General features: G+C 61.3%; 3 protein-coding genes across 5 annotated transcripts; 2 read left to right on the top strand and 1 right to left on the bottom strand.

Moving 5' to 3' along the window:
- Positions 1–291: 291 nt before the first annotated feature.
- Positions 292–10652, top strand: EOLA1 (endothelium and lymphocyte associated ASCH domain 1). Of its 3 annotated transcripts, none has more exons than XM_030846979.2 (4): positions 292–443; positions 1381–1452; positions 3712–3992; positions 4743–10652. In XM_030846979.2, the coding sequence occupies exons 3-4, from the start codon at positions 3740–3742 to the stop codon at positions 4964–4966; spliced, it is 477 nt and encodes a 158-aa protein (XP_030702839.2). In that variant the 5' UTR covers positions 292–443; positions 1381–1452; positions 3712–3739; the 3' UTR covers positions 4967–10652. The 3 variants fall into 3 exon arrangements, with proteins under 3 accessions (XP_030702839.2, XP_030702838.2, XP_069900774.1); XM_030846978.2 differs by lacking the exon at positions 292–443 and adding an exon at positions 503–674; XM_070044673.1 differs by lacking the exons at positions 292–443; positions 1381–1452 and adding an exon at positions 2975–3089.
- A 1445-nt stretch (positions 10653–12097) lies between these two features.
- LOC115850092 (melanoma-associated antigen 8-like) lies at positions 12098–12898 on the bottom strand. The gene has a single exon (XM_030851843.2). It carries the CDS (start codon positions 12896–12898, stop codon positions 12098–12100), a length of 801 nt encoding a protein of 266 aa, XP_030707703.2.
- Positions 12899–17591: 4693 nt separating this feature from the next.
- Positions 17592–18365, top strand: LOC132594490 (melanoma-associated antigen 8-like). The gene has a single exon (XM_060292201.1). The coding sequence runs from the start codon at positions 17592–17594 to the stop codon at positions 18363–18365; it is 774 nt and encodes a 257-aa protein (XP_060148184.1).
- Positions 18366–26467: the final 8102 nt, after the last annotated feature.

Raw genomic sequence — 26467 nt, 5'->3', positions numbered from 1 at the left:
GCCTGGCCTCCGCCACTGAGCTGGCCTCGCCCACCCTCCACGGGTTCCCAGGGGCCCAAGCTCCATCCCGGTCAGCTCCGCCCCCGCCCCGCACCTGCCCGGCTTTTTCCCCAGCTCGGCCCCACTCCTCCTCAGTTCTGCCTCCTTCGCCAGAAGCTCCTCCTCACCCAGCTCTTTCCCACACTTCCGCCCCAAATACTCCTCCCCCCGTTCCTCCCACCTCCGCCCTGCCCCTCCCCCAGCTCCTCCCCAGCTATTCGCCACAGCCCCGCCCCTTCTCTTCCGACCCGCTCCCCCGCCCACTTCCTGGTCCTCCTCTGGGTGCCGCTCCACGCCGCCGGTCTCGAACCTCCGAGCGGCCTGGCCTTCCGCGCGCCGCATGGCCTGGCGGCTCCTACTGTGTCTCCTAGCGGCCGGAGCCTGCGGCAAATGCGCGATTGTTCGTAAGTGCGTGTCTACGTGCCTGCGTGCGTGCGTGCGTGCGTACGTGTGGACGTGCATGCGTTCACCCCGGAAATAAGGAGCGTCAGCGCTTGCGGGCGCGGCTACCTGTCACCGGTCCCGGTTCCCCGAGGCGGACGACCGTCCTTCCCGGTGGCCGCAGCCGGGCCGTCCCACCGCGCCCGCGACTCGCCCCGCCCACAAGGAGCCAGGACCCGCCGCGCCCGCGGACGGTACCTCCGGGCGGGAGTTTCCCGGGATCTGCGTCGGGGAGCGCGCGCGGGGCGGCCGAGGCTGCACCTTCCTGTCCCCTCCACTGCCACCGTCCCCGCCCCCCATCCTTCCACGTGTGTGTCCCGCGATGCGCTGGTCCACACGCACCAGCCGCCCGCAGTCCTGCCCCCCCCCCCGCCTCCCGCGGGCACCGCCCCCACCCCCCAGCCCCCACAACCCACACCCCACCCCCCACAACCCACACCCCACCCCACACCCCACCCACCTCCCTGCCCTGCGGTGCTCAGCTGCTTGTCCACGGCTCCCCTCTCGGTGGGGCCCAGCCAGGAGTCCATTGAGGGTCACGGACTGTGGGGCTCTCCAGATCCTTCCCGCGTGGCACTGTGAGGAGAGGTGTCGTTTTCTCCTGTTGGATGCGGGAGCTGCTGGGCTGTAAGGTCACCGTCACTCCTGTGGGATGGGCTTCTGTGCTGCGGGCTGAGGCATCGTGGGGTCCCCGACCCAGCCGGGCGGGGACGGAGCCGTTGCCTTGATGAGCAGGACCAACCCTGAGGGAGGCGGCACGTGTGTTTCTCATCGGTTGGGCCCTCCTGGGTCCTGGTGGTCTCCGGTCCCTGCCGACAAGAAGACCGTTGTGGTTCCTTGGCCGGCATTGCTGTCTTGTGGCTGATGACTTTTCTCCTTGTCCCTCTGGTTCTCGTGCAGGTGAAGACACCCAGACAAGTGGAAGAGTGTTTTCTCCTCTGGCCACCAAGCAGGCACCCTCTGCGTCGAGAGGTAGGCGGGCACTCAGCCGCCTTCTTCCCGAGGGACTCTCCCCAGGGATTCCGCCCGCACGGTTCGGGTCCCGTGGTTGTGATCTGGTGGCGCCCGTGAGGAAGGGGCTGGCTGAGAAGCTGAGTGGCGGAAACCGCGGGCGAGCCTGGGATCCAGTCACACACCCCAGTAGGAGCCGGAGAAACGGCCAGGCCCCAGGGACTGGCCAGCCTCCCTCGTAACTAACCCAAACGCAGTGAGGAGGGCGACCCTTTGTCACCCATCAGGTTGGCAGAGGTTAAGCGGGGTGATGATGCTCGGGGGCCCGCCAGTGCGTGAGGGCACGGCAGCCTCGCCCGTGGCTGGCAGAGTGTACGTGGGGGAGCCTCTGCGGAAGGCCGTTTGCTGGCGTGTGTCAGCATCTCGGGATGTGTGCCGTGTGACGCGGGCCTCCTCCGGCCCGGGGCTTCCGTTAGCGAGTGTGTGGTCGTGTTGAGTGTCTAGAGGGGCAGAAAGAGCCAAGCAGTCTGGGAGTCCCCATCGGCGGGGGAAGAGTCAGTAACCTGTGGGACAGCCGACGACGGGGTACCGTGTGGGCGGTGAAAATAGGACAGAGGGAGACGTCCAGACGTGAAGCAGTGTTCCCGAGGTGCTGTGAGCGGAGAAGTCATCCCCCACCCCCGCGTGGAGAGGTGTCCAGGACAGGGCTGACCCTCTGTGATCGCTCGCCCGGGCAGTCGTGTCAGAGTCCCACGGTCTGGGTGGCTTGAACTACAGAACGTATTGCCTTGCGGTTCTGGAGGCCAGAAGCCCGAGATCTAGGTGCCGCCGGTGGTGGCTCTTGTGGGGGCTGTGGAGGGAATCTGTCCCATCCCGCCCCCCTCACTCCCGGGGCTCTGCTGGCTCTCCTGTGTGCCGGTCTGTCTCTAACTGGCCCCTTTTTGTGGGGACATCAGTCCTGTTAGAGGAGGGTCGACCCTAATGAGCTCATCGGACCTTGATCACCCCTGTGAAGACCTTTGCTTTGTAGGTAGGGTCACACTCTGAGGAACTTGGGGTTGAGATTCCAGCACGTGAATTTCAGGGGCACGGTGTGACCCCTACCACTCTCCAAAGGCTCTGAGGTAGGAGCACACGTGGAACGTTCCAGGGATGGAAGGAAGGCCTTCATGGCTGCAGGGAGTGAATCCAGGGGCGAGGAGAGCAGGCAGCCAGGGGGAGGAGCCAGACCATGTGGGGCCTCATGGGCCCTGGAGAGAAATGTGTCTCCGCTCTGCTCGGGGAAGGAAAGCCCTGGAAGGTCCTGGACTGGCTGCCTTTGCGGCCTTGTCCCCCGTCCTCACAGCCACGTGGAAGTGGAGGCTCCGTGCGGTGCCGTGACCCGGCTGACTTTCAGGCCCGCGGCTCCCCTGCTCCTCTGTCCTCAGCGAGCAGGGACCCTCCCCCCACCACCCAGGTACAAGGAAAGCAGGCGAGGACGGGGGCGCGTGGAGTCAGGTCCCCTGGAACCATGCGCTGTCTCTCTGTCCTTCGGCGCCTCCTCAGCTGCAGAGCGGAGTGACGGTAACCTCCCGGGTTATTTGAGGATTGAATTCTATGGTCCCTGGATGGTGCCCGTCCCAGGTCCTGGCGTGGAGACGGAACGCGCACCAGTGCCGGTAGTTCCTGCCGTCACGTATCCTTTCTCGGGCTCCGGGCCGGGGTGGAAGCGGTGGTGCGGGAAGGGGTGGGAGGAGGGTGGCTCCCAAGGCGCGCGGGGAAGAGACACCTGGCAGGGCCATGTGAGAGCCAGGCCGTCCCCAGGGCCGAGCCAAGGTTGGTTGCCAAGGATTTGCACTCAGCAGCCCTGCGTAAGATGGGGGATCCGCAGAGCATGGGCAGCGGCAGGGCCAGGGAGCTGCGGGGCCGGGGGCAGGGGAGAAGCCAGGCCCAGGACTGTCCCTGTCTGTGCCGGGAGAGGGCCAGAGCCCGGCCACTGGGCTGTGAAGCCAAGGGGCCCTCCCTCCCTCCTCTCTGCCGCCCGGGGCCCAGTGCCCTCTGTCGTGGAATTGCCCACACGCCTCTCTCTCGCTGTCCCGGCCTCCCTTGTGAGGTCCCCGCGGACTCCATCTGATGGACGGATCCCCCCGGTCGGCACCCCCTGTCAGCTGACGGGCGCGGAGACGGATGGAAGGGGCTGGCGCCCGGGGGGCCCACGGGGCTGAGGTCAGGCCCACGGGTCATGAGCTCGGAGGCCGGCACGTCAGGCTGCTTGACCGTTCTGGTTCTGTGTTTCCACAGGCGCGTGAGGCCCTGGGAGCTCTGGGAGATGAAGTTCGGCTGCCTGTCCTTCCGGCAGCCTTATGCGGGTTTCGTCTTAAATGGGGTGAAGACCCTGGAGACGCGGTGGCGGCCCGTGCTGAGCGGCCAGCGGCACCGCACCCTGGCCGTCCACATCGCGCACAGGGACTGGGAGGACGCGGCCTGGAGGGAGCTGCTGGCCGGGAGGCTGGGGATGAGCCCCGCGCAGATCCAGGCCTTGCTGCGGGACGGGGAGAAGTTCGGCCGCGGAGTGATAGCCGGCAAGTGACGATCGCCTCCCGGGGCTGCCCCCCAGGGTCTCACCCGGGGCTTTGGCGTCTCGTTTTCTTTTGAACCGGTCGGTGTGGGGTTAGGGTTCGTTTTCCTGAGGCACCTCGCCTTCGGAGGGGCCGGGAAGGTCCCCTCCCCGCCACTCTGGGCCTCAGTCCCCCTTTGTGCTCTGAGAGGCAGAGGCGGGTCCGGCTCTGCCCGTGGCGCTCGCCTCCGTGTGTGTCCGTGTGCGCGCCGTGGCAGAGCCCGCGGGAGGCAGCACGGCAGCCAGAGCTGCGTGTGAGGGGGACCTGGGGACTCGGGCTGCCCGCCCGGCTTCACGCACCCGCCTCACCCCCGCTGCCCGCCGCATCCTGAGGAAGTCCCCTAAAGCCCCCGGCGGGGGCAGGTCCCGCATCAACCGCTGGCCCCCGGTGGATCGCTCAGGGACCTGATTGCCCGTAGGCCCCCCGCAGCGGCGGCCCGGGGCCCTCCTGACCTGTACCTGCTGCCTGCAGCGGTCGGGCCTTGGTGGGGTTGTGGGGGACCAGGCCTCTCCTTTTCATTGCTCTCCCTCCCTCCCTCCCTCCCTCCCTCGGCCTCGCCCCCAATTCCCTGAACCGAGGTTGGCGGGTGCGAAGTGCTCGGCCAGAGGGACCCAGTTCACCCCGGGTCCCCTCGATGACGTGGCCTTGGTCTCTAGCGGTCGTGACTTTGAATCACCTTGTTCTCCATCTGTGTGCTTGTGTCTTTGTGCACAGGGCTGGTTGACATTGGGGACACTTCGCTGTGCCCGGAAAACTTAGGTCCCAACGAGGTTGCGGAGCTGGAGAATCAAGCCCTGCTGCCCAACCTGCAGCAGAAGTACCTGACTGCGCTTGCCAACCCCCGCTGGCTGCTGCAGCCTGTCCCCGGGAGAGGCGGGAAGGACGTCTTCCAGGTGGACATCCCCGAGCACCTGATCCCCTTTGGGCAGGAGGCCTGACCAGACTGCGCTCTCGAGAGGAAGGTGACCGAGAGACCGGCTCATTGTGCCACCGTCCACTCGCCTTCACGCCCTGGACGTGCACGTCTGGTTCGGTCTGAATCGGCCCTGCCCCGGGGAGCGCTGCCCGCTCCGTGCTGTTCACGGAAGCAGACGTGCCCACCTGGTGCAGGGACAGGGGTTGGGACTCTCCTCGTGCGATGCCGCTCTGGGCTCAGCGACAGAGTCTCGAGGACTTTGACCTTTAGGAAAAGATGGCAGTGCCACTCGTTTTGGCCCTACTGGTTCTGGGTGGTTGAGAGAGATGTGTTTTGAGGGGACCAGTTAGCGTTTTCCCCTCTTTGGCCTGGTCAGAACTCCCAGATGTTTGGACCGCGTCTGGGGAACGAACGATGGGGGAAGGCCGGTGGCGGGCCTCGTGCACGCGGGAGAGGACCGCAGGCCCAGAAAGAGGGCGCGGTCTGTCCTTGCAGGTGACCCTGGCCCTGTTGTAAAGCGTCCCTTGGCTCACGAAGCGTGTGTGTTAGACGTGCTGCCCGGCCACTTCACGTCCGAAGACAGGCTCCTAAATACAGCTCTGACGGCAAAGTGAAAAGGGCTGGCGCTCGCTTTGTGGAAACCTCTTACTTCTCTGTGGGGTTTGGGGCCATTTGTCAGCAAGCTTTCTAGGGGTTGTCACCTCTGAAGGTGCTGGGCTTTCCCCCAGGTGTCGGCTGGGAAGGGCCCGTCTCTTCTGAGGCAGACGGCAGTGTGCACGCCTACCTTGGTGGGTGGGATGGCCCTCCTTTCCGGCGGGCCTCTTTGGGAGGCCCCCGGATGGTGGGCTGGACACACGCTCAGCTGCGGGTCAGAAACTTCTGGCATCGTAGGGGGACCCAGGAGGAGGCTCCTTCTGCTTCAGGATGCATGACTAATGGAAGGTGACACCCCTGAGGTCAGGAGCCAGGCTGTGCTGCCTCCTGACTAGCAGGCAAGGCCCAGGGACCAGCCTGTCCTGGGCTGGCCTCAGCGCTCCCGAGCCACGTCCGTGGCTGAGCGTGGGAAATGCTGCGGCTTCTAAACGAAAGGGGGCGGCGGGGACCAAAGCCTGCCGGGGCTGTGGGTTTCCAGCCTCGTCGGGCCCGTCCACTGAGATGTGTGACTAGTACGGACAGTTAGAAAGGACACAAGACTCGCACTTCTCGTTCGATTCTTCATTTGCTCCCGTGGACCTTGGCTTTTCTTTATTAGAGACAAAAGTAGGTTCTTGGTTATGAGATGGGGCTTTTTGTGTGTCCCCAGGGGCCTGCGAGCTCAGGGATCACAGTGGTCCTTGCACTGTTGGCGGAGAGCACGCCTGCAGTCTGAGGAGCCCCCCTACTCCTCGTCCACCTCAGGGACCTTGTTTGGGGACGTAGCTAAAAGGGCCCCCGGCAGGAGGGAGAGACAGCTGTTGTACAGAGACATCTCCGAGCCATAAGCCGGGTAAACCGTGGGGCTGGCGGGCAGTTCCCTGGCGCCATAGCGGGGGCACAGAAGTGACATTCCAGGGAGTGCCCTGCCCGCTCAGGCCGCCCTGCTCACTGGGGGCGTGGTGTCCCCTGGCCCATCCCGCTCGTAGAGCACGTGCTAGAGGACAGGAGAGGCTGGGTAGCGCTGGGCCCCTGAGCACCTGGGGCTTTCTTCTGGGTGGTGGAATCGTTGTAAGGGATTTGTGGGGAGCGTCTAGTGGCAGCCACCGGCTTCTTTCCCTTCGGGGCTGTTGCGCTGGTCCCGGGCTGATCAGTTGCTCCCAGGTTGCATTTTCTCTGAATGTTCTCGATGAGCAGAGGCTTGTCTCTCTGAAAGTTGGAGTTGCAGAAGATCTGAAATGAAACGAATCACTTTAGCCATTCTGGGAGAAAATACCCACTCCTCCCCGCCCACCCCCGTCCCTCATAATGGTCTTATCTGACTGTGGAGAAAAGGTCTCTTTAAGTTCCTGGCAGGTTATTCCGCCCTGGAGTGTGCGCTCCCTAGAGCTCCCCGAGGCGAGCCTCGGTCGAGGTGTTACTGTCGCTACCTGACATCTCGTGGCCTCTCGAGAGGGTCTGTAGGCGCACCTGCAGGTCCCCTCTAAGGGGCTGTGGCTGAATACCACAGGCTCTACTTTCTCATCTTTCCTTAACTGCCTTCTCACGTGAGGAAACTTATTCTCGGAAATGAAACCCGTTCAGCACGTGGCCCATCTGGCCTCCCCGGGAGGTGTTCGAATAACAAGAGAACGTGGGCAGCGGAAGGGCTTTCTACTTTACCATCAGCCTCTTCTTCCCTGGAGAGTGGCTGGTCAGGCGTATTTTGCTGAATCCGTGCCGGTTCATTTGGCGGATGAAAGTCGTCAAGCTGTCTGTGTTGAAAATCCTGTCTGCGCCTCTGCGGTGAAGAACCTCCCTCTGGAAGAGGTCTTCCTCGACGATCACCATATCTCCCTTGTCATTCCAGCGCACAGAGGTGAAGGCGGGCTCCTCCGCCATCGTCCAGAGCTTTCTTGGGAGGGAGAGCTGAAGAATACTCTGGTTGGCCACACCGTAGTCTGCGCCCTGTGGTGGCGGGTTGTCTTGGGAGACGGGATCTGGGCTCTCGGCTTGGTCGCCCTGCTTCTCCGAACTCTCCCGTGAATCCACGTTGGGATGCGGGGACGCACGAGAGGGGACCCACGTTGCTGCCTCTGCGTCAGCCGATGGGCCCAGCATGGCTGTACACAGCTCATCGCTGCTCTGACTAGCCATGGAGCCAGTCTGGATTGGGAGCATTCTCCACCTGAGACCGTATGACTGAACTCTCAGGGCAGAAATGCCTTGGACCAGAGCGGGGATGCCCAGTAAATACTGTCCGCAAGACTCTAGAATCTCGGTAGTGGGGCAGCCAGCCGCTCAAGTCGCAGTCTTCTTTATTGTCACGTGATGTCACCGAGGCGGTCTGGAGAGGGAGCCCTGGCCAAGTGTCTTTTTTTCTAAAAGCCTCGAAAAGTGTGGTTCAAGTTCCCGGGAAAGACTTCCGTCTGCCGCCAGGCACCTTGTTTCAAGGGGCCAGGCCCCGGATGGGTTGAGAAACGTGATCCTGTCTCCACTCCCATCCCTTCATGCTGGCTTCCGATGTGCTCAAGGGCCAGGCCCTGGCGAGGCGTAGCTTGGCTGCCACTGAGACCACAGGGATCACGTGGGCCCCTGGCGACTGTCCCTCCCAGAAGATGGGGCTCCCTAGCGGGCTGGTTGGCCTAGCCTGAGTCGGTGCCCACCCCCCCCACCCCCATCCCCCTTCCGGCTCTGGTCGCTTGCAGCTGTTCCTGCCAGCTGGCCGGTCCCGCTCAGATGGGCCCAAACAAAGGGTCCTGATTTCCTGCCTCCCAGGTCAAGCTGTCCCCAGAGTAGGGCTGTGCGCGACCTCACATTCAACTCGAGTGTTCCCCAAGCACCTCAGACACAGCCCTGCCCACGATGCCGCGTGGGAGGGCATAGCCACGTGCCCTCCGCTGGCCATCGAGCCTCCTTTTGGGCTCTGCCTGCCCCCAGACCCCATCCCTGTGCGGATCACAGAGGGCTTGTCTTCAGCGTCCATTTCTTCCCGTAGAAGCCCTTCTCATGGCCCAAGAGCGCTCACTTTTGGAACACCTGCGTGCGTCCTTTTCCCATCGCCTTCCCAGACCGTCGGATTCAGCCTCCCTGGAAGCTGCCTCGAAAGCCCTGTTTCCTTTCCGCAGTGGGGTGGTTTGGCTTCTGCTCCCCCCGATCCTGGCCTCCCACGTCCACCTTGGGTCTCCGTGGGTACTTGCCCTTTGAAGGACTTGATCTGGGGCTTCGGCGTGTAGCCTGTCCCATTGAAAGCAGGCATTTCACTGGTGCGCTCCCAGGCCAGCCCTGCTCTCCTTCCCCACGCCCGCCCCTGCCCCCACCCCCACCCCCGGGGCCCTGTCCCCGCTGTTACCTTGAGGATACATAGAATGATTTTGTTTGCTTTCAGCTTCGACGCTTTTGAACGGGCCTGCGTGACACGGACTCAGTCCCAAGGAAATTTCCTACTTGCCGACCTAGACGTGACCGGGGGAAGCCCCCGTCCACGTGCATTTGGAAGTAGATGAGGGTCTGGGTGTCGGACGGGCCGAAACGCGAGTGAGAGTCGTCCGTCTTCACCGCAGGTGGGAGGATAGGACGGTGGGTTTGGTGATGCGCGTTCTCTGGCCGTTGTGGGCGACTTTGTCCTTCATAGTCACTGTGTAGCGGACAGAGTGGCACCTTGGAAAGGCCCGTCTGCGAGGATCCTAGGTCCCTGTCCCAGCTCTGCCACTAAGCAGGGTCATCTGCCCTCTGTGAGCGCCACTGCCCTATTTCTGAAAGGGGAGAGCTAAGAGGGTGTGCAGGAGGATCGCCCGAGGTGCCTTTCAGCCTAAGGACTGGCATCCTGGATGGAGCTCCCGGGCCTAGATTCGGGCCTGCTCCCTGGTCTTTATGCTTCTAAACTGGTTTACAAAGCATTCTTCAGGTCAGTTCCTCCTGTAGGGACATGACCTCGGAGGCTGCGAATTGTCGTGGAGGCCGTCGGTGGCTCCTCAGAAGGGGCCCAAAGGCTGGGGCCTCCTTGGGCCCAGCCTGCCTGTGTGGCCTTGCCTGCTGCCCCCCTCCTCGGGCCCTCCCTCGCCCCCTGGGTCCCGTAGGAACTGCCTCCTTCCTGGTCCCCCTCCCTGCCAGGTGCCAGCCGGGCCCCGGCAGTGGGTTTGTGTGGCACCGTGGGGTCTTCCTCAGCCGGGTCTCGGGACCCTTCAGCTGGGCAGGCACAAGCCCTGGCGACGTCCAAGGCCTGCCTTTGCCAGCCTCGCCCTCCAGCCCCTGCCCTTGGCTTCCACGCCCTGATGCCCCCAGCCCAGAGGCCCCCCAGCCGCTCCCCTCCCTCGCTGCCGCCAGGGTCTCGGGGTGTCTGCCAGCGTTAACTTCCCTCCAGTATCTGAGGAGGCTCCTGCAGGGGCCTTATCCCAGTAGGCACTGGGGCCTTACAGTCAGTCCCAGGCAGTCTCAGTCCCTCCCTCCCCGTGGCTCAGCCATGAGCAGCTCAGCCGGCCAGGTTCCCGTTGGACAGGAGGGCCCCAGGGCAGGAGCAGGGACAGGGCGCCGTCACACGGGAAGGTGCCGGGACTGGCCAGAAATGCCAGCCCCTGGCGGTGTCAGCTCTCAACAAGCCACAGACGAGCCCCACACTGTCTCTGCTTCTCCTTGGCACCTTCCTTTCTTGGGCCTGCTTTTTGTCAACTGAAAGACACCGTGTGACACTGAGAAGAGCAGTGAATCGCCAGTCAGAAGGTCAGCCACGGGCTGGGGTGGGTGGGAACAGCGTGGGCTCGAGAGGAATTCAGACCAGGGCTCTGGTCCCCACGCCGTCACTTACCAGCACGTGATCCTGGGGAGATTCTCCAGCCCCGTGGCCTCAGGTTCCTCACCCGTGAAGCGAATGGGTGTGATGAGCCCTGTCTCGGGCTGCGGGGATGTGTGTGAGCTGCGTAGGGCAGCTCACAGGGCCTGGCGTCTGTTGGAACTTCGATGGTCGGCAGGTATCTCTCATGTTGTTCGGCCTCAGACCCTTCCCCTCTCTCCTCTGGCATTTGGTTGGGCGGTTTCTTGTCCCGGTCGTGTCAGAGAATATGCAGCTCAATAGGATGTGGAAAAGCTAATTAGCCAAACAAGATGTTTCATCAATAAAACTAAGGAAATTTTCCCAGTTAGAGGGTGTGTTAAATTCGGGTGCGGAGGGGTGTTCCCAGCGAGATACGACACGAAGCTCCAGGAAATAGAATCAAGGAACAAGGCTTTGCATCCCTCCCAGATGCTCTTCCATCCAAACCGTTCCTTTGCTTCATTTCAGCCCCACCAGACATCGAGTCCTTGATTACAATTGCCAAAGTACAGTCACGATAATGATTAAAGCTAATTAGCACCTTGGGTTCTGGTTCCCCCAAGAACAGGGAAAAGAGGGCCTGTCCACGGACTCTGGGCATCACGTCAAGGGAGTATGACCGCGTTTCTCCAGCTGTTGCATATATAACACCTACTTCTTCACTATGGTCAACTGCAATGCAACAAGAGCCGGGACCCCTTCCTTCCTGCCCGAGTATGAGATTTCTCTCGGGTTCATCCGTGATCCAGAAGGACACCTCGCAGTAATGTCGCATTTCAGACTTTCCCCCCAAACCCCAGTCACACCGCCTGCAGGTCTGGCTGCTGCCACCACCCAGCTTCATCACCATCACCTCCCCACAGAAGGAAGCCCCGCTTCCCAAAGCCCCAAACTGCCCTGGCTCGGGGCACTTAACACTCCAGGGCTCGCTCCTGGAGCCCCACCGCCTCGTCCCATGTGGACTTGTTCTGTGGGACTTAGGGGACGTCTCACCACCTTCCTCATGTGACAGCGGCTCCTAGACCATCACTCCACGTGTGAGTGTGTCCTGCTTTTCCTAGCGTTCCCGCTACTAACACAGGGCCTTCCGGAGAGCAGAGGCTCCGTGGAGGTCTGCCGAATAAATAAGCCGGAGAGCAGGGGCCTTACTTACTCAAATCAGTTTTTTCATACTTTCGTAAATCACCGTGCAAATCCAACTAAACAGAGATAGCTTAGTTTTACAGAATGACAGACAAGCAGGATAAGAAGCAAAAACTCACTACGATTACTTTTATTTTTCTAATTCTTCCCCCATCTACATTACTGCTAAGTACTTTCACATGTCCAGAGCAGTTCTGATTCCAATTCCGTGTTATCTGCTTCAGGGTCACAAAATGAAATGGGAGATTTCCCAGTCTCTTTTACAAAAGAGCAAAACTCTTGTTCTTAAACTGGGTAATTATAAACACATTCTAATCAATGTCATTCACAAAGTTAGACACTGAAGCTTGTTTAGTCTTCCATTAAACGGAATAACATTTAAAAAACTCCTAAAGAAAACACAGATGATATTCCATGTCATCTTACACAAGAGGAACCCAAAGATGCTACACACCATGTTCCCCCCACTCGCAGGGGCCCTCACTACTTGGAAACTCGACCGCTCTCTCTTCAAACTCAGAGTGAAGGACCAGCCTCACTTGCTACCAGTGAACTTGGGCCTGGAAGGAGCCTGGCTGCTGCTCTGGCTCAGGCTCCCTCTTCCTCGTCGCTCACACCCCCTGCACACAGGGATGGGAAGGACCTGGGATCCAAGCTACTGACCCTGAGCAGATGCTCCAGGACCTGCCACTTGCTGGTCTCCGCGTAGGCCCGGGCACCCCACAGGAACTCGTAGCGGGCAGGGTCGCTGTGGGGCACCTGCCGGTACTCCAGGTAGCCCTCCTGCACCCACACTTTAGTGAGCAGCTCCCTGGGCTCCCCATAGATGCAGGACTCCCTCCCGGCACACACCCCCATGTTGCCGAGCATTCCCCACACCTCCACCTCAGGGGCGCGGTCACCGAACAGGGTGATCACGCCCAGGACCGGCACCAGGAGGCCGGCCTTGGGCGTGCGCTGCCCGGCCCTCAGCACTGCATCCCAGGTGAGGCCCAGGGTGGGGACCAGGACGTAGGTGCGCTGGCGGGGGTCCACCACCTTCACGTCCACGCCAAACAGCAGCTGCAGGCACTCGCAAACGAGGCGGAAGACCACGGGGAAGTGGTCCCGATGCTCCCGGACGACCGTACTCAGCATCTCCGCCTCGGAGGTCGGCTCCCCGGTACGAAACTTGAGGAGCAGGAACCCCACCAGGTCAGCCATCAGCGCAACAAGTGCCTCGCGGGACAAGGGCTCGGCATAGGCGGAGAAGGAGGGGGCGCCAGGGGAGGCGGAGGACGAGGGGGATGCGGCCTCCTCCCCCGCAGCCCCCAGCAGCGGCGCCTCCACAGGACCCTGGGCCGGGACTGGGGCCTCAAGGTCGGCCTCAGGCTGGCGGAGCTCACTCATCTCGACCAGGGGCCTGATCACTGGGGTCGGGCCGCCCACGGGAGTGTGGGCAGGGGACCTCGTACCTGGGGTAGAGAGGGGGTGTGAGCGGCCTCGGCGGAGAAAGGCACCCTGGGCAGCCCTGACAAAGGCCACTTACAGGTCTCGTCTCAAGGGCTGCCCTCGGGCCTCACAGGGGCGCTCCTCCCGGGTGGCCTGTCCCCTGCCAACCTGAAGAAGGAAGTGAAGGGGCTCCTCAGGGTGCAGCCAGCACGGCCCCAGGTTCTGGGGCTGACAGGGCGGTGGGGTGACTTGGGTGTTGTGGGGTCCCCTCTGTTCTGGGAGGGGGAGCCCCTGGGTACACACTCAGGGCACGCACCTCCCCTTGGCTCCTGGCGCTGCCTGGGCCTCCTCTGCTCTGTGCCCTGAGGACACGGTCCTCAGACCTGGGCCTTCGCCTCCCGGGTCCTGGAGCCCCTGTAAGAGGAATGGAGGGCGCACCTCTTGTGTACACTGTGGCACAGCTCTGGGCCTCGGTGCTGGTAGGAGGATTGGGCCGGACTCTGTGAGGTCCCCCCAGTTCTGAGTTCTGGGGTGGGTGGTCCCCTCGGGGTCGCTCGTCGTGCTCACTGTTCCCCTTAAGGGCCTGGACCCTCCCCTTTGCAGGCCGGAAGGGAAACTCAGAACAGGACCCCGAATCTGAACAGAAAGCAGTGAGGGGGCCCCACAGGTGGCCGCACCTGCCCAGGGCCTCCCGAGGGTCCTAGGATGGGGAGATGCTGGGTCCTCACCTCCTCCTCACATCCTGCCTGGCCTCCCAGCGCTGACCACAGGGGCAGGTTTCTGTTGAGGCCCCTGTTCCAGGGCTGGGGGTCTGCTCAGTCCTCCCTCGGGGTCCTGGGAGTCCACCCTCTGCGGACCTGAAGGCTCACCCCTCACACCAAACACCTGATCTCCTGAGGACCCCGACCCAGAGGTCAGGAAACATCTCATCTGCTGACCGTGCTCTGGCGCCTCCAAGGCCCCCGTGGAAGGGCAAAGGATCCCTCCCTGTGTTGGGGTCTAACGTCCTCAGTCCTTCCTTCCTCGCGTGCAGGCTGGACTCTGGGCAGGACCTGGGATTGTCCCGTCTGCCAGTGTGAGTCCCTGCTCCTTATACCAGGTCTCCAGTCTCTCTGAGACCCTGACGTCAGGACGTCAGGACAGGCCTACCATGCTCATCCCGCCCTGGGGCCTTAGTCCACCAGGGACCTGACATTTTACCCTCTGCCCTCATGCGACCCCACCCCTTATCCCAGGTCCCCAGCTTCTCTGAGACCCGGAAGTCAGGAAGTGCTGATGTGCTCATCCCGTCCTATGACCTCAAGGGGCCAACTCTGTTCTGGGGTCCACGTTTTCCTCAGTCCTCCCTCAGGGCCCTCACCTTGACTCCACGCAGGACCTGGGATTCTAGCCATAGCACACCTGAGAGCGGACGCTTATACCTGTTCCGAAGCCTCTCTGAGACCCGGATACATAAGTGAGGACTCGCTGCCAAGTGCTCATTCCGCCCCAGGGCCTCCCAGGGCTGAAGGCAGGGAAGGGTATAAGGGTGAGGGTCTGACAGAGACTGTGGAGCGGGTATAAGGGGCGGGGTCTCAGGCGGGCACAGGAGAGAATCCAGGTCCTGCGTGGAGCCAAGGTGAGAGCCCTAAGGGAGGACTGAGGGGAGCCTGAACCCCAGAACAGAGTTGGCCCTGGGAGGCCATACGGCGGGATGAACAAGTGTGGCACTTCCAGACATCCGGGTTTTAGAGACGCTGGGGAGGGCGTATAAGGGTCGGGGTGTCTGGTGGGCACGGAAGAGAATCCCACGTCTTGCGCTGAGTCAAGGTGAGCGCCCTGAGGGAGGACTGACGGGAGCTTGGACCCCAGAACAGAGTTGGCCCTGGGAGGCCATAGGGCTGGATGAGCACGTGCAGCACTTCCTGACATCCGGGTCTCAGAGACGCTGGGGAGGGGAGTACGGGGCGGGGTCTCAGAGAGGCTAGGGAGGGGGTATAAGTGTCGGGGTGTCTGGTGGGCACGGGAGAGAATCCCAGGTCCTCCGTGGAGTCAAGGTGAGGGCCCTGAGGGAGGACTGAGGGGAGCCTGGACCCCAGAACAGAGTTGGCCCTGGGAGGCCATAGGGCAGAATGAGCACGTGCAGCACTTCCTGACATCCGGGTCTCAGAGACGCTGGGGAGGGGAGTACGGGGCGGGGTCTCAGAGAGGCTAGGGAGGGGGTATAAGGGTCGGGGTGTCTGGTGGGCACGGGAGAGAATCCCAGGTCCTCCGTGGAGTCAAGGTGAGGGCCCTGAGGGAGGACTGAGGGGAACCTGGACCCCAGAACACAGTTGGCCCTGGGAGGCCAAAGGGCGGGATGAGCACGTGCAGCACTTCCTGACATCCGGGTCTCAGAGACGCTGCAGAGGGGGAGCACGGGGCGGGGTCTCAGAGCGGCTAGGGAGGCAGTATAAGGGTCGGGGTGTCTCGTGGGCATGGGAGAGAATCCCACGTCCTTCGTTGAGACAGGGTGAGTGCCCTGAGGGAGGACTGAGGGGAGCCTGGACCCCAGAACAGAGTTGGCCCTGGGAGGACATACAGCAGAATGAGCACGTGCAGCACTTCCTGACATCCGGGTCTCAGAGACGCTGGGGAGGGGAGTACGGGGCGGGGTCTCAGAGAGGCTAGGGAGGGGGTATAAGGGTCGGGGTGTCTGTTGGGCACGGGAGAGAATCCCAGGTCCTCCGTGGAGTCAAGGTGAGGGCCCTGAGGGAGGACTGAGGGGAGCCTGGACCCCAAAACAGAGTTGGCCCTGGGAGGCCATAGGACGGGATGAGCACGTGCAGCACTTCCTGACATCCGGGTCTCAGAGACGCTGGGGAGGGGGAGCACGGGGCGGGGTCTCAGAGAGGCTAGGGAGGCAGTATAAGGGTCGGGGTGTCTCGTGGGCACGGGTAGAATCCCAGGTCCTTCGTTGAGTCAAGGTGAGTGCCCTGAGGGAGGACTGAGGGGAGCCTGGACCCCAGAACAGAGTTGGCCCTGGGAGGCCATAGGGCGGGATGAGCACGTGCAGCACTTCCTGACATCCGGGTCTCAGACACCCTGGAGAGGGGGAGCACGGGGCGGGGTATCAGAGAGGCTGCAGAGGGGGTATAAGGGGCGGGGTGTCTGCTGGGCACTGCGGAGAATCGCAGGTCCTGTGTGGAGTCAAGGTGAGGGCCCTGAGGGAGCACTGAGGGCAGCCTGCAACCCAGAACTCAGTTGGCCCTGGGAGGCCGTCACGTGCAGCACTTCCTGACATCCGGGTCTCAGAGAAGCTGGGGACCTGGGATAAGGGATGGGGTCTCATGAGCACAGAGGGTAAAATTTCAGGTCCCTGGTGGACTAAGGTTAGGGCCCTTAGGCAGGACTGAGGGGACCCTGAGGGAGGACAAAAGGGACCCACCAGATCACCGCCCTTGCAGGTGGCCGTGGGAGGCCCCGGGGTGGGATGAGCACGGTAGGCCTGTCCTGACGTCCTGACGTCAGGGTCTCAGAGAGACTGGAGACCTGGTATAAGGAGCAGGGACTCACACTGGCAGACGGGACAATCCCAGGTCCTGCCCAGAGTCCAGCCTGCACGCGAGGAAGGAAGGACTGAGGACGTTAGATCCCGACACAGGGAGGGATCCTTTGCCCTTCCACGGGGGCCTTGGAGGCGCCAGAGCACGGTCAGCAGATGAGATGTTTCCTGACCTCTGGGTCGGGGTCCTCAGGACGTCAGGTGTTTGGTGTGAGGGGTGAGCCTTCAGGTCCGCAGAGGGTGGACTCCCAGGACCCCGAGGGAGGACTGAGCAGACCCCCAGCCCTGGAACAGGGGCCTCAACAGAAACCTGCCCCTGTGGTCAGCGCTGGGAGGCCAGGCAGGATGTGAGGAGGAGGTGAGGACCCAGCATCTCCCCATCCTAGGACCCTCGGGAGGCCCTGGGCAGGTGCGGCCACCTGTGGGGCCCCCTCACTGCTTTCTGTTCAGATTCGGGGTCCTGTTCTGAGTTTCCCTTCCGGCCTGCAAAGGGGAGGGTCCAGGCCCTTAAGGGGAACAGTGAGCACGACGAGCGACCCCGAGGGGACCACCCACCCCAGAACTCAGAACTGGGGGGACCTCACAGAGTCCGGCCCAATCCTCCTACCAGCACCGAGGCCCAGAGCTGTGCCACAGTGTACACAAGAGGTGCGCCCTCCATTCCTCTTACAGGGGCTCCAGGACCCGGGAGGCGAAGGCCCAGGTCTGAGGACCGTGTCCTCAGGGCACAGAGCAGAGGAGGCCCAGGCAGCGCCAGGAGCCAAGGGGAGGTGCGTGCCCTGAGTGTGTACCCAGGGGCTCCCCCTCCCAGAACAGAGGGGACCCCACAACACCCAAGTCACCCCACCGCCCTGTCAGCCCCAGAACCTGGGGCCGTGCTGGCTGCACCCTGAGGAGCCCCTTCACTTCCTTCTTCAGGTTGGCAGGGGACAGGCCACCCGGGAGGAGCGCCCCTGTGAGGCCCGAGGGCAGCCCTTGAGACGAGACCTGTAAGTGGCCTTTGTCAGGGCTGCCCAGGGTGCCTTTCTCCGCCGAGGCCGCTCACACCCCCTCTCTACCCCAGGTACGAGGTCCCCTGCCCACACTCCCGTGGGCGGCCCGACCCCAGTGATCAGGCCCCTGGTCGAGATGAGTGAGCTCCGCCAGCCTGAGGCCGACCTTGAGGCCCCAGTCCCGGCCCAGGGTCCTGTGGAGGCGCCGCTGCTGGGGGCTGCGGGGGAGGAGGCCGCATCCCCCTCGTCCTCCGCCTCCCCTGGAGCCCCCTCCTTCTCCGCCTATGCCGAGCCCTTGTCCCGTGAGGCACTTGTTGCGCTGATGGCTGACCTGGTGGGGTTCCTGCTCCTCAAGTTTCGTACCGGGGAGCCGACCTCCGAGGCGGAGATGCTGAGTACGGTCGTCCGGGAGCATCGGGACCACTTCCCCGTGGTCTTCCGCCTCGTTTGCGAGTGCCTGCAGCTGCTGTTTGGCGTGGACGTGAAGGTGGTGGACCCCCGCCAGCGCACCTACGTCCTGGTCCCCACCCTGGGCCTCACCTGGGATGCAGTGCTGAGCGACTGGCAGTGCACGCCCAAGGCCAGCCTCCCTCTGCTGGTCCTGACCATGGTCACCCTGTTCGGTGACCGCGTCCCTGAGGAGGAGGTGTGGGGAAAGCTAGGCACCCTGGGGTTTTGTGGCGGGAGGGAGCTGCTCACCGAAGTGTGGGTGCAGACGGGCTACCTGAAGTACCGGCAGGTGCCCCACAGCGACCCTGCCCGCTACGAGTTCCTGTGGGGTCCCCGGGCCTACGCGGAGGCCAGCGAGTGTCAGGTCCTGCAGCATCTGCTCAGGAGCAATAGCATGGCTCCCAGGTTCTTCCCATCCGTGTCTGCAGGGAGTGTGAGCGATGAGGAAGAGGGAGCCTGAGCCAGTGCAGCAGCCAGTCCCACGTCCAGCAGCTTCTCCTGTGGGGCAGGAAGGGGGGCTGCTCCTTCACTCTGAGTTTGAAGAGGGAGCGGTCAGCCTTCTAAGCAGTGAGAGCCGGGCGAGTTGGGGGAAGCCGGTGTGCAGCATTTTGGGTTCCTGTTGTGTATGTTGACATGGACTTCCATGTCTGTTTTCTTTAGGAATTTTTCAAATGTTGGTTCTTTGAATAGAAGACTAAACAAGCTTCAGTGTCTAACTTTGTGTATGACGTTAATCCTACAGGTATTTGCACTAATTCAGTTCAAGAACAAGAGTTTTGCTGTTTTGTAAGAGAGGTTGGGAAATCTCCCAGTTCGTTTTGTGACCGTGTACAAGATAACAGGGAATTGGAATCAGAACTGCTCTGGAAATGTGGAAGTCCTTAGCAGTGATATAGATGGGGGAAGAAATAGAAAAATAAAAGTCATTGTTGTTCCAATTCTTGCTTCCCTGTCTTGTCTGTCATTCTGTAAATAAAACGAACTATCTCTGTTGAGTTGGATTTGCACGGGTATTTTAAGAAAGTAGGAGAAGGTTCATCTGCGTCAATAAGCCCCCTGCCCACTGGCTTGTTTATTCCGCAGACCTCCACGGAGCCTCTGCTCTCCGGAAGGGCCTGTGTTAGTAGCGGGAACGCTAGGAAAAGCAGGACACACCCACACCTAGAGTGATGGTCTAGGAGCCACTGTCACATGAGGAAGGTGGTGAGACATCCCCTAAGTCCCACAGAATAAGACAGCATGGGACGAGGCGGTGGGGCTCCAGGAGCGAGCCCTGGAGTGTTAAGTGCCCCGAGCCAGGGCACTTCGGGCCTTTGGGAAGTGGGGGTTCCTTCTGTGGGAGGTGATGGTGATGAAGCTGGGTGGTGGCAGCAGCCAGACATGCAGAGGGTGTGTCTTGGGTTGCAGGGGAAAGTCTGAAATGGGACATTGCTGTGAGATGTCCTTCTGGGTCGTGGATAAAGCCGAGAGAAATCTCGCCCTGGGGCAGAAAGGAAGGGGTGCTGGCTCTTGTTGCATTGCAGTGGGCCACAGTGAAGAGGTAGGTGTTTCATAGCCGCCATCTGCAAGGATTTCCAGAGAAATGAGGGTCTTGCTCTTTGAAGCCCTGCTCGGTATTCCCGGGGCTGGCCCTCCTCTCCCTGCCCTGGGAGAGCCAATTACCAACTGTATGGAAACGACCATTTTAGTCACCTGGAGTTTACTTTGGCCACTTGTGAGCAAGGTCTAGATTTCAGTGGGATGAAATGAATGAAAATAGGGGGTTTGAAAGAAGAGAGGCTGCCGAAGTGGAAAGGAGTCGCCGTGTGACTGGAATCCTGGGAGCTTTGCGTGAGCTGCACCCAGCTGGGGAAATCACCACCCTTCCCTCCATGCCGACAGACACACACACACACACACACACACACACACACACACACACATCCAAATTGAATAATATATCCTCCAGGAGTAAAACACACAGAACAGCAATTTTGACTGGTTTTCTATTCCGTTTCCTATGGAGCTGCAAATTCTCTGAGATGTCATGAAAAGAAAGCAATTTCCAGAGGGGAGAAGGACAGAGTCTGGGATCAGAGTAATACTAGAAATAAGTCCTAGCCACTAAGAAGCAACGTCCGCCAGTGTCCCCGCGTTCAGGCAGGTGCAGAAATACGGCGGCATCAGAGACCCACAGGTTTGGGCTGTGACCTGGCATCGAAAGGAAGAGGCAACTCCTGGGCCTAATGGGATTGGGAGGTCACTGCAGTGGGAGGTGCAGATGGCGCCGGGGGCTAAAGAGGCAGCCCTCCCTGCTGAGCGCCGTACGACAACGTGAACATTACGTGGGATCCTGGATTTGAAGCACCTGCCATATAGCAGGTGGGCACTTGGAAAAGGTGGAGAATTTCAGGGCCAATGGAACCTGCTCAGACACTCCTGCCGGAAAAGAAGGGGATTTTGTCATCACAAATGGTAAGCACTCCCGGGGGAAAGCAGGGATTCCTAGTGCCTGTTCGTGCAGTGAACTGACTGATGGGGGGCAGTGCTAGCCCAGGGACGGCCGTGGCAGGCAGCGCAGCAGCGGCCGGGACACGCCAAGAGCGCCCCAGGGACATTCAGGGAGACACTTTTCAGGGGGGCAGCAGCGCCCTCCCCAGTAGACTCTGGACGAGCACACACCACCCCGGCACACAGCCAGTCCTGACCAGGGCGGCGCAGGGCACACGGGAGCTGCTGGCCATCAGCGGGAAGCTCTGACGTTCTCTACGTGCGCTGAGCCTGCCCCCTGAGGGGCTGGTGTGAGTTGTCTCAGCCGTGGCCCTGTTTCCCGAGAAGCCCCCATTCCCCAGCCCCAGCTAAAGTCTGCTCTGAGCTCCAGCCTCCTTGGCAAAGGGCTGACCTCCTGCCTGGCTCTCGCCTACCCTCCTCTGTGGCAAATGTCGCCGGCTGCTGCTTTAGGGGCCTTTGTGAGCAAGTGCGGGGCCCGGGCCTGTGCCTGTCCGTGGTCCCTGAGCTGGGGCTGGGCACAGGGATAGGGCTGGGTTGGTGGCGGGATGCAGGGTGTGAAGCCAAGTGACATTCACAAGACAGCAGCAGGGTGTAAAGCCACGTGTGAGCAAGCATCCAGGAGGAGGGGCATCCGCAGGGCCCTGAAGGGCACAGACACTCACGCCCCGTGGGGATGCGGAGAGTCCTCCAGCCCGGCGGTCCCCGTGCTTTGAATGCAGGCTTGCCGCCTGCCTGACAGCCAGTGTGCCCGGGGAAGTGAGCCTGCAGGAGAACGTGGGGCCACCACGCCGCTGGGACAGAAGGGAGCAGAGTGGGCAGTGGAAGGAGAGAGCAGGGCCCAAGCCTGAGCATAGGAGCCGCCTTCAGAGGGCCGTGCCTCGGACCCCCACGTCCGGGACCCTTCTCCATCCTCACGCCCTCAGTCCTAGACCCTCACCCTCCTCCCTGGCCCTCGTGTCCCTTTCACGAGAGATGGTGACCTGATGGGGCTGGGGAGGCCACGTGGGCAGAATCCAGTGTCAGGCTCTCAGGGGCACTAATGCCTGGCTTCCTTGTGTTTTCTCCATTATGTGGCCTGAGGCGTCAGGTAGTAGGACCCCGTGGAGGACAGCTGAATCCCCCTTGACTGTTGGGGAGACAGGTCAGGCCAGTGCGGGGATGGGTCTTTGCACGCATATGATGCTTAGCTTGAATAAGAGTCCTTCTAGTGACAAGCTGATCAAATCATGGAGACTCCCTACGCCTCGATTTCTCCATCTGTAAAATGGGCCTCCTAACAGTACAAGGCAAAAGCATTGGTGAGGGTTTCCCCATGATGTGACCTGCTTGTAAAAAGCCTGTGCAAATGAAGTGGTCAGTGGCTGTAGCTCTTGTTACTGAGTGTGTAAGAAGGATGCGCCCTCCCCCATGTTGTGAGGATTCCCGACCAGTGCACGTCTTGGGATCCCCGCGTACGTGGATTAGCGCAGTTTTTCTTTTCTCGTGAACATTTGTTGTCAGAATGCTTGGGCTCGCCTTCCTCGTCTTCTCGCTTGTCCCCGTTCAAGATGAGGCGGTTGATCTGAGGTGTCGCCTCCATTGGAACACGGGTGTTTGCAGCTTTAGGTCCCAAGTGCCTCTTTGGCCGCGTGCCATAAGTCCTGGGGCCTTTGGTATGTGTTTTCTTCATTTCAAAGTATTTTCTAGTTTCCCTTGTGATGTCTTGTACGTTCCCTGGGCTATTGTTATGGACTGAACTGCGTCCCCCCAAAATTTGCATGTTGAAGCCCCAATCCCCTAGAACCTCAGAATGTCACTGTGACTGGAGTTAGTGGTTCTTAGGTTGAAATGAGGCCATTAGGATGAGGTCTAATCCAAGATGGCTGGTGCCCTTGAGGGAAGAGCGGATCAGCACACGCAAGGAGAGAAGGCAGGAGCTGGGGGTGCGTGCACAGAGGGTGACCACGTGAGGGGCGGTAAGAGCACGGCCACCTGCAACCAAGGAGACCGGCCGCAGTACAAGCCACTCCTGCTGGACCCTCCCTCTCGGCCTCCTGGTCGGAACCACCGTGAGAATCTGTGTCTGCTGTTTCAGCCCCTCATCCTGTGCTGTGGGATTTGGCATCGTCCCAGACTAATGCGGTTATTTGAGGACGCACGGCTCAATTTCCCTCTCTTTGCAGATTTCCCACATTTCCTTCTGTTATTGAGGTCTAATTTCACTCTATTTTGGCCAGAGGACATACTTTGTATGATTTCAGCCCTTTTGTTTGTATCCCCTTAAGTTTACTGAGGGATGCTGTGTGGCCTGACGCGTGGAGTACCCTGGAGAACGTTCTAGGTACGCTTGACGAGCACGTGTCTACTCTGTTCTTGGGGCTAATAGTCTACACATGTCATGAGACCTAGTCTTTGTACAGTGCTGTTCAAATCTGTGATTCCCTTACTGCGGTGCTGTCTGGTCGCTGTACCCATAATGAAAGCAGGCTGTGTTAGTCTGCTTAGAGCTGCCATAGCAAAGTCCCACAGAGGAGGTGGCTAAAACTACAGAAATGTACTGGGTGCCAGTCCTGGTGGCTAGAAGTCCAACCTCAACTGGCTGGAAAGTGCAGTCTCAGGTGAGGGAAGGCGTCTCTTCCTGGCTCGCAGACAGCTGGTTTTCTCTTGGTCCCTCACTTGGCTGCTTCTCTGAACAGGTTGGGGGGGGTAGGGAGGGAGGGAGAGCGAGAGAGAACGAGGGAGGGAGGGAGGGAAAGGGGGAGAGACAAAGGGAGGGAAGGAGGGAGGGTAGGAGAGAGGTGGAGGGAGGGAGAGAGTGAAAGGGAGAGAGAGGGAGGGAGGGAGGGAGAGAGAGAGGGAGGGAGGGAGAGAGAGAGAGAGAGAGAGCAAGAGAGAAAGAGGGAGGGAGGGAGGGAAAGGGGGAGAGACAAAGGGAGGGAAAGAGGGAGGGAGGAGGGAGAGAGGTGGAGGGAGGGAGAGAGTGAAAGGGAGAGAGAGGGAGGGAGGGAGAGAGAGAGAAAGAGGGAGGGAGGGAGAGAAAGGGGCAGAGACAAAGGGAGGAAAGGAGGGAGGGAGGGAGAGAGAGGGATGGACAGGACCATAGAAGGGGAGGAGGGAGAAAGAGAGAGAGAAAGAGGGAGGGAGGGAGAGAGGGGGAGGGAGGGAGAGAGTGAAAGGGAGAGAGGGAGGGAGGGAGAGAGAGAAAGGGAGGGGGGCGAGGGAGGGAAAGAGAGAGGGGGAGAAAGGTAGGGGGAGAGAGAGAGAGGGAGGGAGGGTGGGAGGGTGGAAGAGAGGCTGAGGGAGGGAGAGAGGGAGGGAGATCTTTGGTGTCTCTTCCTCTTTTCCAAAGGACACCGCTCTTGTCAGACTGGGGTTCCACCCTTGTGACCTCATTTAACCTTACTGACTTCCCCAAGGGTGCTATCTCCAAATATATGCACCTTGGGATTAGCACTGCAACAGGTGGACTTAATGGTTGGGGTGGGAGCTGGGGGATCCATTTGAATCCATCACAGGGGGGACCGAAGTCTCCCACTTCTACTGTAGACCGGTTTCTTCCGTCCCCTCTGTCCATTTTTGCATCGTTCACTTGGGGCGCTGCTGTTGGGCTGCTCAAGAGACCCCCCTGACGTGCACTAGCTGTTGCATTGTGACAGACGGGAGCGGCAGATGGGACCACCCCTCACCCGGGCAGACCCGGGGCTCCTCTGGCTGCTGGTGCTTGGATCATTCCTGGTACCTTGGGTCTACTTCCCCTCCTCCCCCAACCCACCTTTTTTTTTCTTTTCTGTGTTTCTGGCCACCCCACAAGGCTTGGGGGATCTTAGATCCCCGACCAGGGATTGAACCCGGGCCACCGCAGTGAAAGCATAGAGTCCTAACCCCTGGAACTCCAGGCAATTCCCGCTCCCCGCCCCCTCCTTAGCAGTGTTTGGGAGGGGATGTCGCCCTATCGCTGTGACAGCCACAGAGTCCTGGCCAGGTCCCCCGGCCCATCCCCCACACGTGGAGGCAGCAACTGTGAGCTGGGGGTGCGCCCTGGCCTTCAGTGCTCTGTACACATCACTGGGCGCTGACCACAAGGACTCGCGGTATAAGCGCGACACCCCAGCGCCCAGAGGGTGGTGGAGCATGGCGCCCTTGAAGTGTTTAGCTCGAAAGGCAAGGAAAAGAGAACCAGGAAAATGTCTCCAGACGCAGGACCCACAGTGAAAAGCAAACCTCAATCCTGCTGTCCAGACACCAGAGAGCACCCCCAAACTGAACACCCGCAGGCCCCTGCCAGGGACCGTCACCTCCACACCTGTGCGTCTCAGGACAGTAAGGGCTCTTTTCAGGCCTCTGACCAGGGGAGGCCTGAGCTCTTCTCATCTGTCAAATCGAGACTCTGCTGGACACGGTGTCCCCGCAACCATGAACCCGTGGATGCCAGGCCCTTCCTTGTGCTTGTCCAGCCCTTCAAGGGTCTTTCTAGTGAGTGGAGGCACGTCATCTGAGGGGCTTCACTGGCTACCTGCTAGGTGCCCGCACTGGGCCGGGGGTGGGCTGTCACCTGTCATCGTTTCCTGCTGAGGGGACTCAACTGCTCAGCCACGCCCAGGACGGAGGCGCCAAACACGTGTTGGGTGGAACATCGCTCTCATGTCCCCGTGCTCTTTACTGCCCTGCAAGGTTCTGGCCGCGTTACCACCTCCGTGTGTCTGCAGGGTCTGCCTGGTCAGGGTCCTCTGTGGGCCTGCCTGGAGGGGTCGGGTATTCCAGGAAAGAGCGGGAGCCCACGCAGCAGCAGCAAAGGGGCTCAGGGGCCGACGGATCAAGGTCAGGGAGGCGGCAGGCCTGGCGGCCACCTCGGGCATCCAGGGTGCGCAAGAGGCAGCAGCGCGGCCCCCGGGAGCTGCGCGGGGTGGGGAAGGCTGAGGACTTGGGGGGGTGCGGCGGCCAGGCCCGGCACGGGCCAGGGAGGACTCATCTGGGCGGGAGGCCAGGCGCAGCAGAGCCAGGGGACCTCGGCTGGCTGGGCCACCCCTGCCAGGACAGGGACTAGAGGGACCAGAACCTGCACGTTGGGATCTGGCGCGGGGGGCTCCGCTGCTGTCCAAGGAGGGGCCGGAGCGACAGAGTCAGTCCCGGCCAGGGCGGAGGCATGGTCGAGTTGCGGGTAGCTCGGGGTCCCCTGGATGTGCTCAGGAGACGGTGGGAGGCCGTCCTGCGGCTCCGCGGTGCTGGGCGCCGGGAGGTGCCCCGGGGCTGCCGGCTCGCCGTCCACCTGCCCCGATGCTGGTTTAGTGTGCACTCTCGGCTTCATCCTCACCAGGAGGTGCGGGCAGTCTCTCTGAAACAGGGGACTGTGGTAGAAGTGTAACTGAGGTCGCGGTTGAGAGAGAAAAGGAAACCCCGAGTCACAAAAGAGTTGCTCGCAAGCAGCAGCCGCCTGGCTGGGCCCCTGGGCGCCCTCCCCCAGCCGACCCAGGGCCTCTTTGGAGAAAGCGGGACCCGGTCCCAGCAGGACGCTGTGCCCCAGCTTTGACATCCCCGAGACTCGCTCACTCACCATCACCTTTCGCCCTTGGAAAATGACTGAAAATGGCCCCTTAGGACGAGTACAAGGCCCACGAAAGGGGACTTGGCGTTTGCAGGTACGAGACTGCAACAAGGTTCGGTAGCTTTCTGAGGAAGTGTCCGAATCGCTCCCTGGCCAGCACCTCCAGGGGCCAGACCGGGGACGCTGACTGCTTCCCAGGAAAGGACCTGCGCCCCCACTCAAGTGATGCTCTGGAGCTATGGGAGTCAAGGGGGCACACAGACCTCCCCCCTCCCCCCGGCGGGCCACTGTCCCCGAGCAGGAGGACGGGAAGGGCCAGCGTTGCAGCAGTGTCCTCTTGTCCCCCGCTGTGACTGCGTGTCAGGCACGAGCGGCACTGCCCACGTGTCAGGAGTACAGGATGACGCCTTGCCCGCGTGTGCTGTGAAATGATCACCACAGGGGGTCCAGTTCACACGCATCACCTCACACAGACACACCAAAGGGAAAAGGAGGAAGGAGAGAAGTGACGTCCTTGTGCTGAGAACGCTTCGGGTCCCCCCATAACAACG

This window comes from Globicephala melas, chromosome X (assembly GCF_963455315.2).
Source record: "Globicephala melas chromosome X, mGloMel1.2, whole genome shotgun sequence".
Taxonomy (NCBI): Eukaryota; Metazoa; Chordata; class Mammalia; order Artiodactyla; family Delphinidae; genus Globicephala; species Globicephala melas.
This window is presented reverse-complemented; position numbering and strand designations above follow the sequence as displayed.

What these genes read in the sequence shown, in the direction of transcription:
- EOLA1 (XM_070044673.1), top strand. Translation starts at nt 3,028, where the DNA reads ATGGTCCCTGGATGGTGCCCGTCCCAGGTCCTGGCGTGGAGACGGAAC. An exon ending in CGGAACGCGCACCAGTGCCG is followed by an intron (nt 3,090 to 3,711) that starts GTAGTTCCTGCC and finishes GTGTTTCCACAG; the next exon opens with GCGCGTGAGGCCCTGGGAGC. An exon ending in CGGCCGCGGAGTGATAGCCG is followed by an intron (nt 3,993 to 4,742) that starts GCAAGTGACGAT and finishes CTTTGTGCACAG; the next exon opens with GGCTGGTTGACATTGGGGAC.
- LOC115850092 (XM_030851843.2), bottom strand. Translation starts at nt 12,898, where the DNA reads ATGAGTGAGCTCCGCCAGCCTGAGGCCGACCTTGAGGCCCCAGTCCCG.
- LOC132594490 (XM_060292201.1), top strand. Translation starts at nt 17,592, where the DNA reads ATGAGTGAGCTCCGCCAGCCTGAGGCCGACCTTGAGGCCCCAGTCCCG.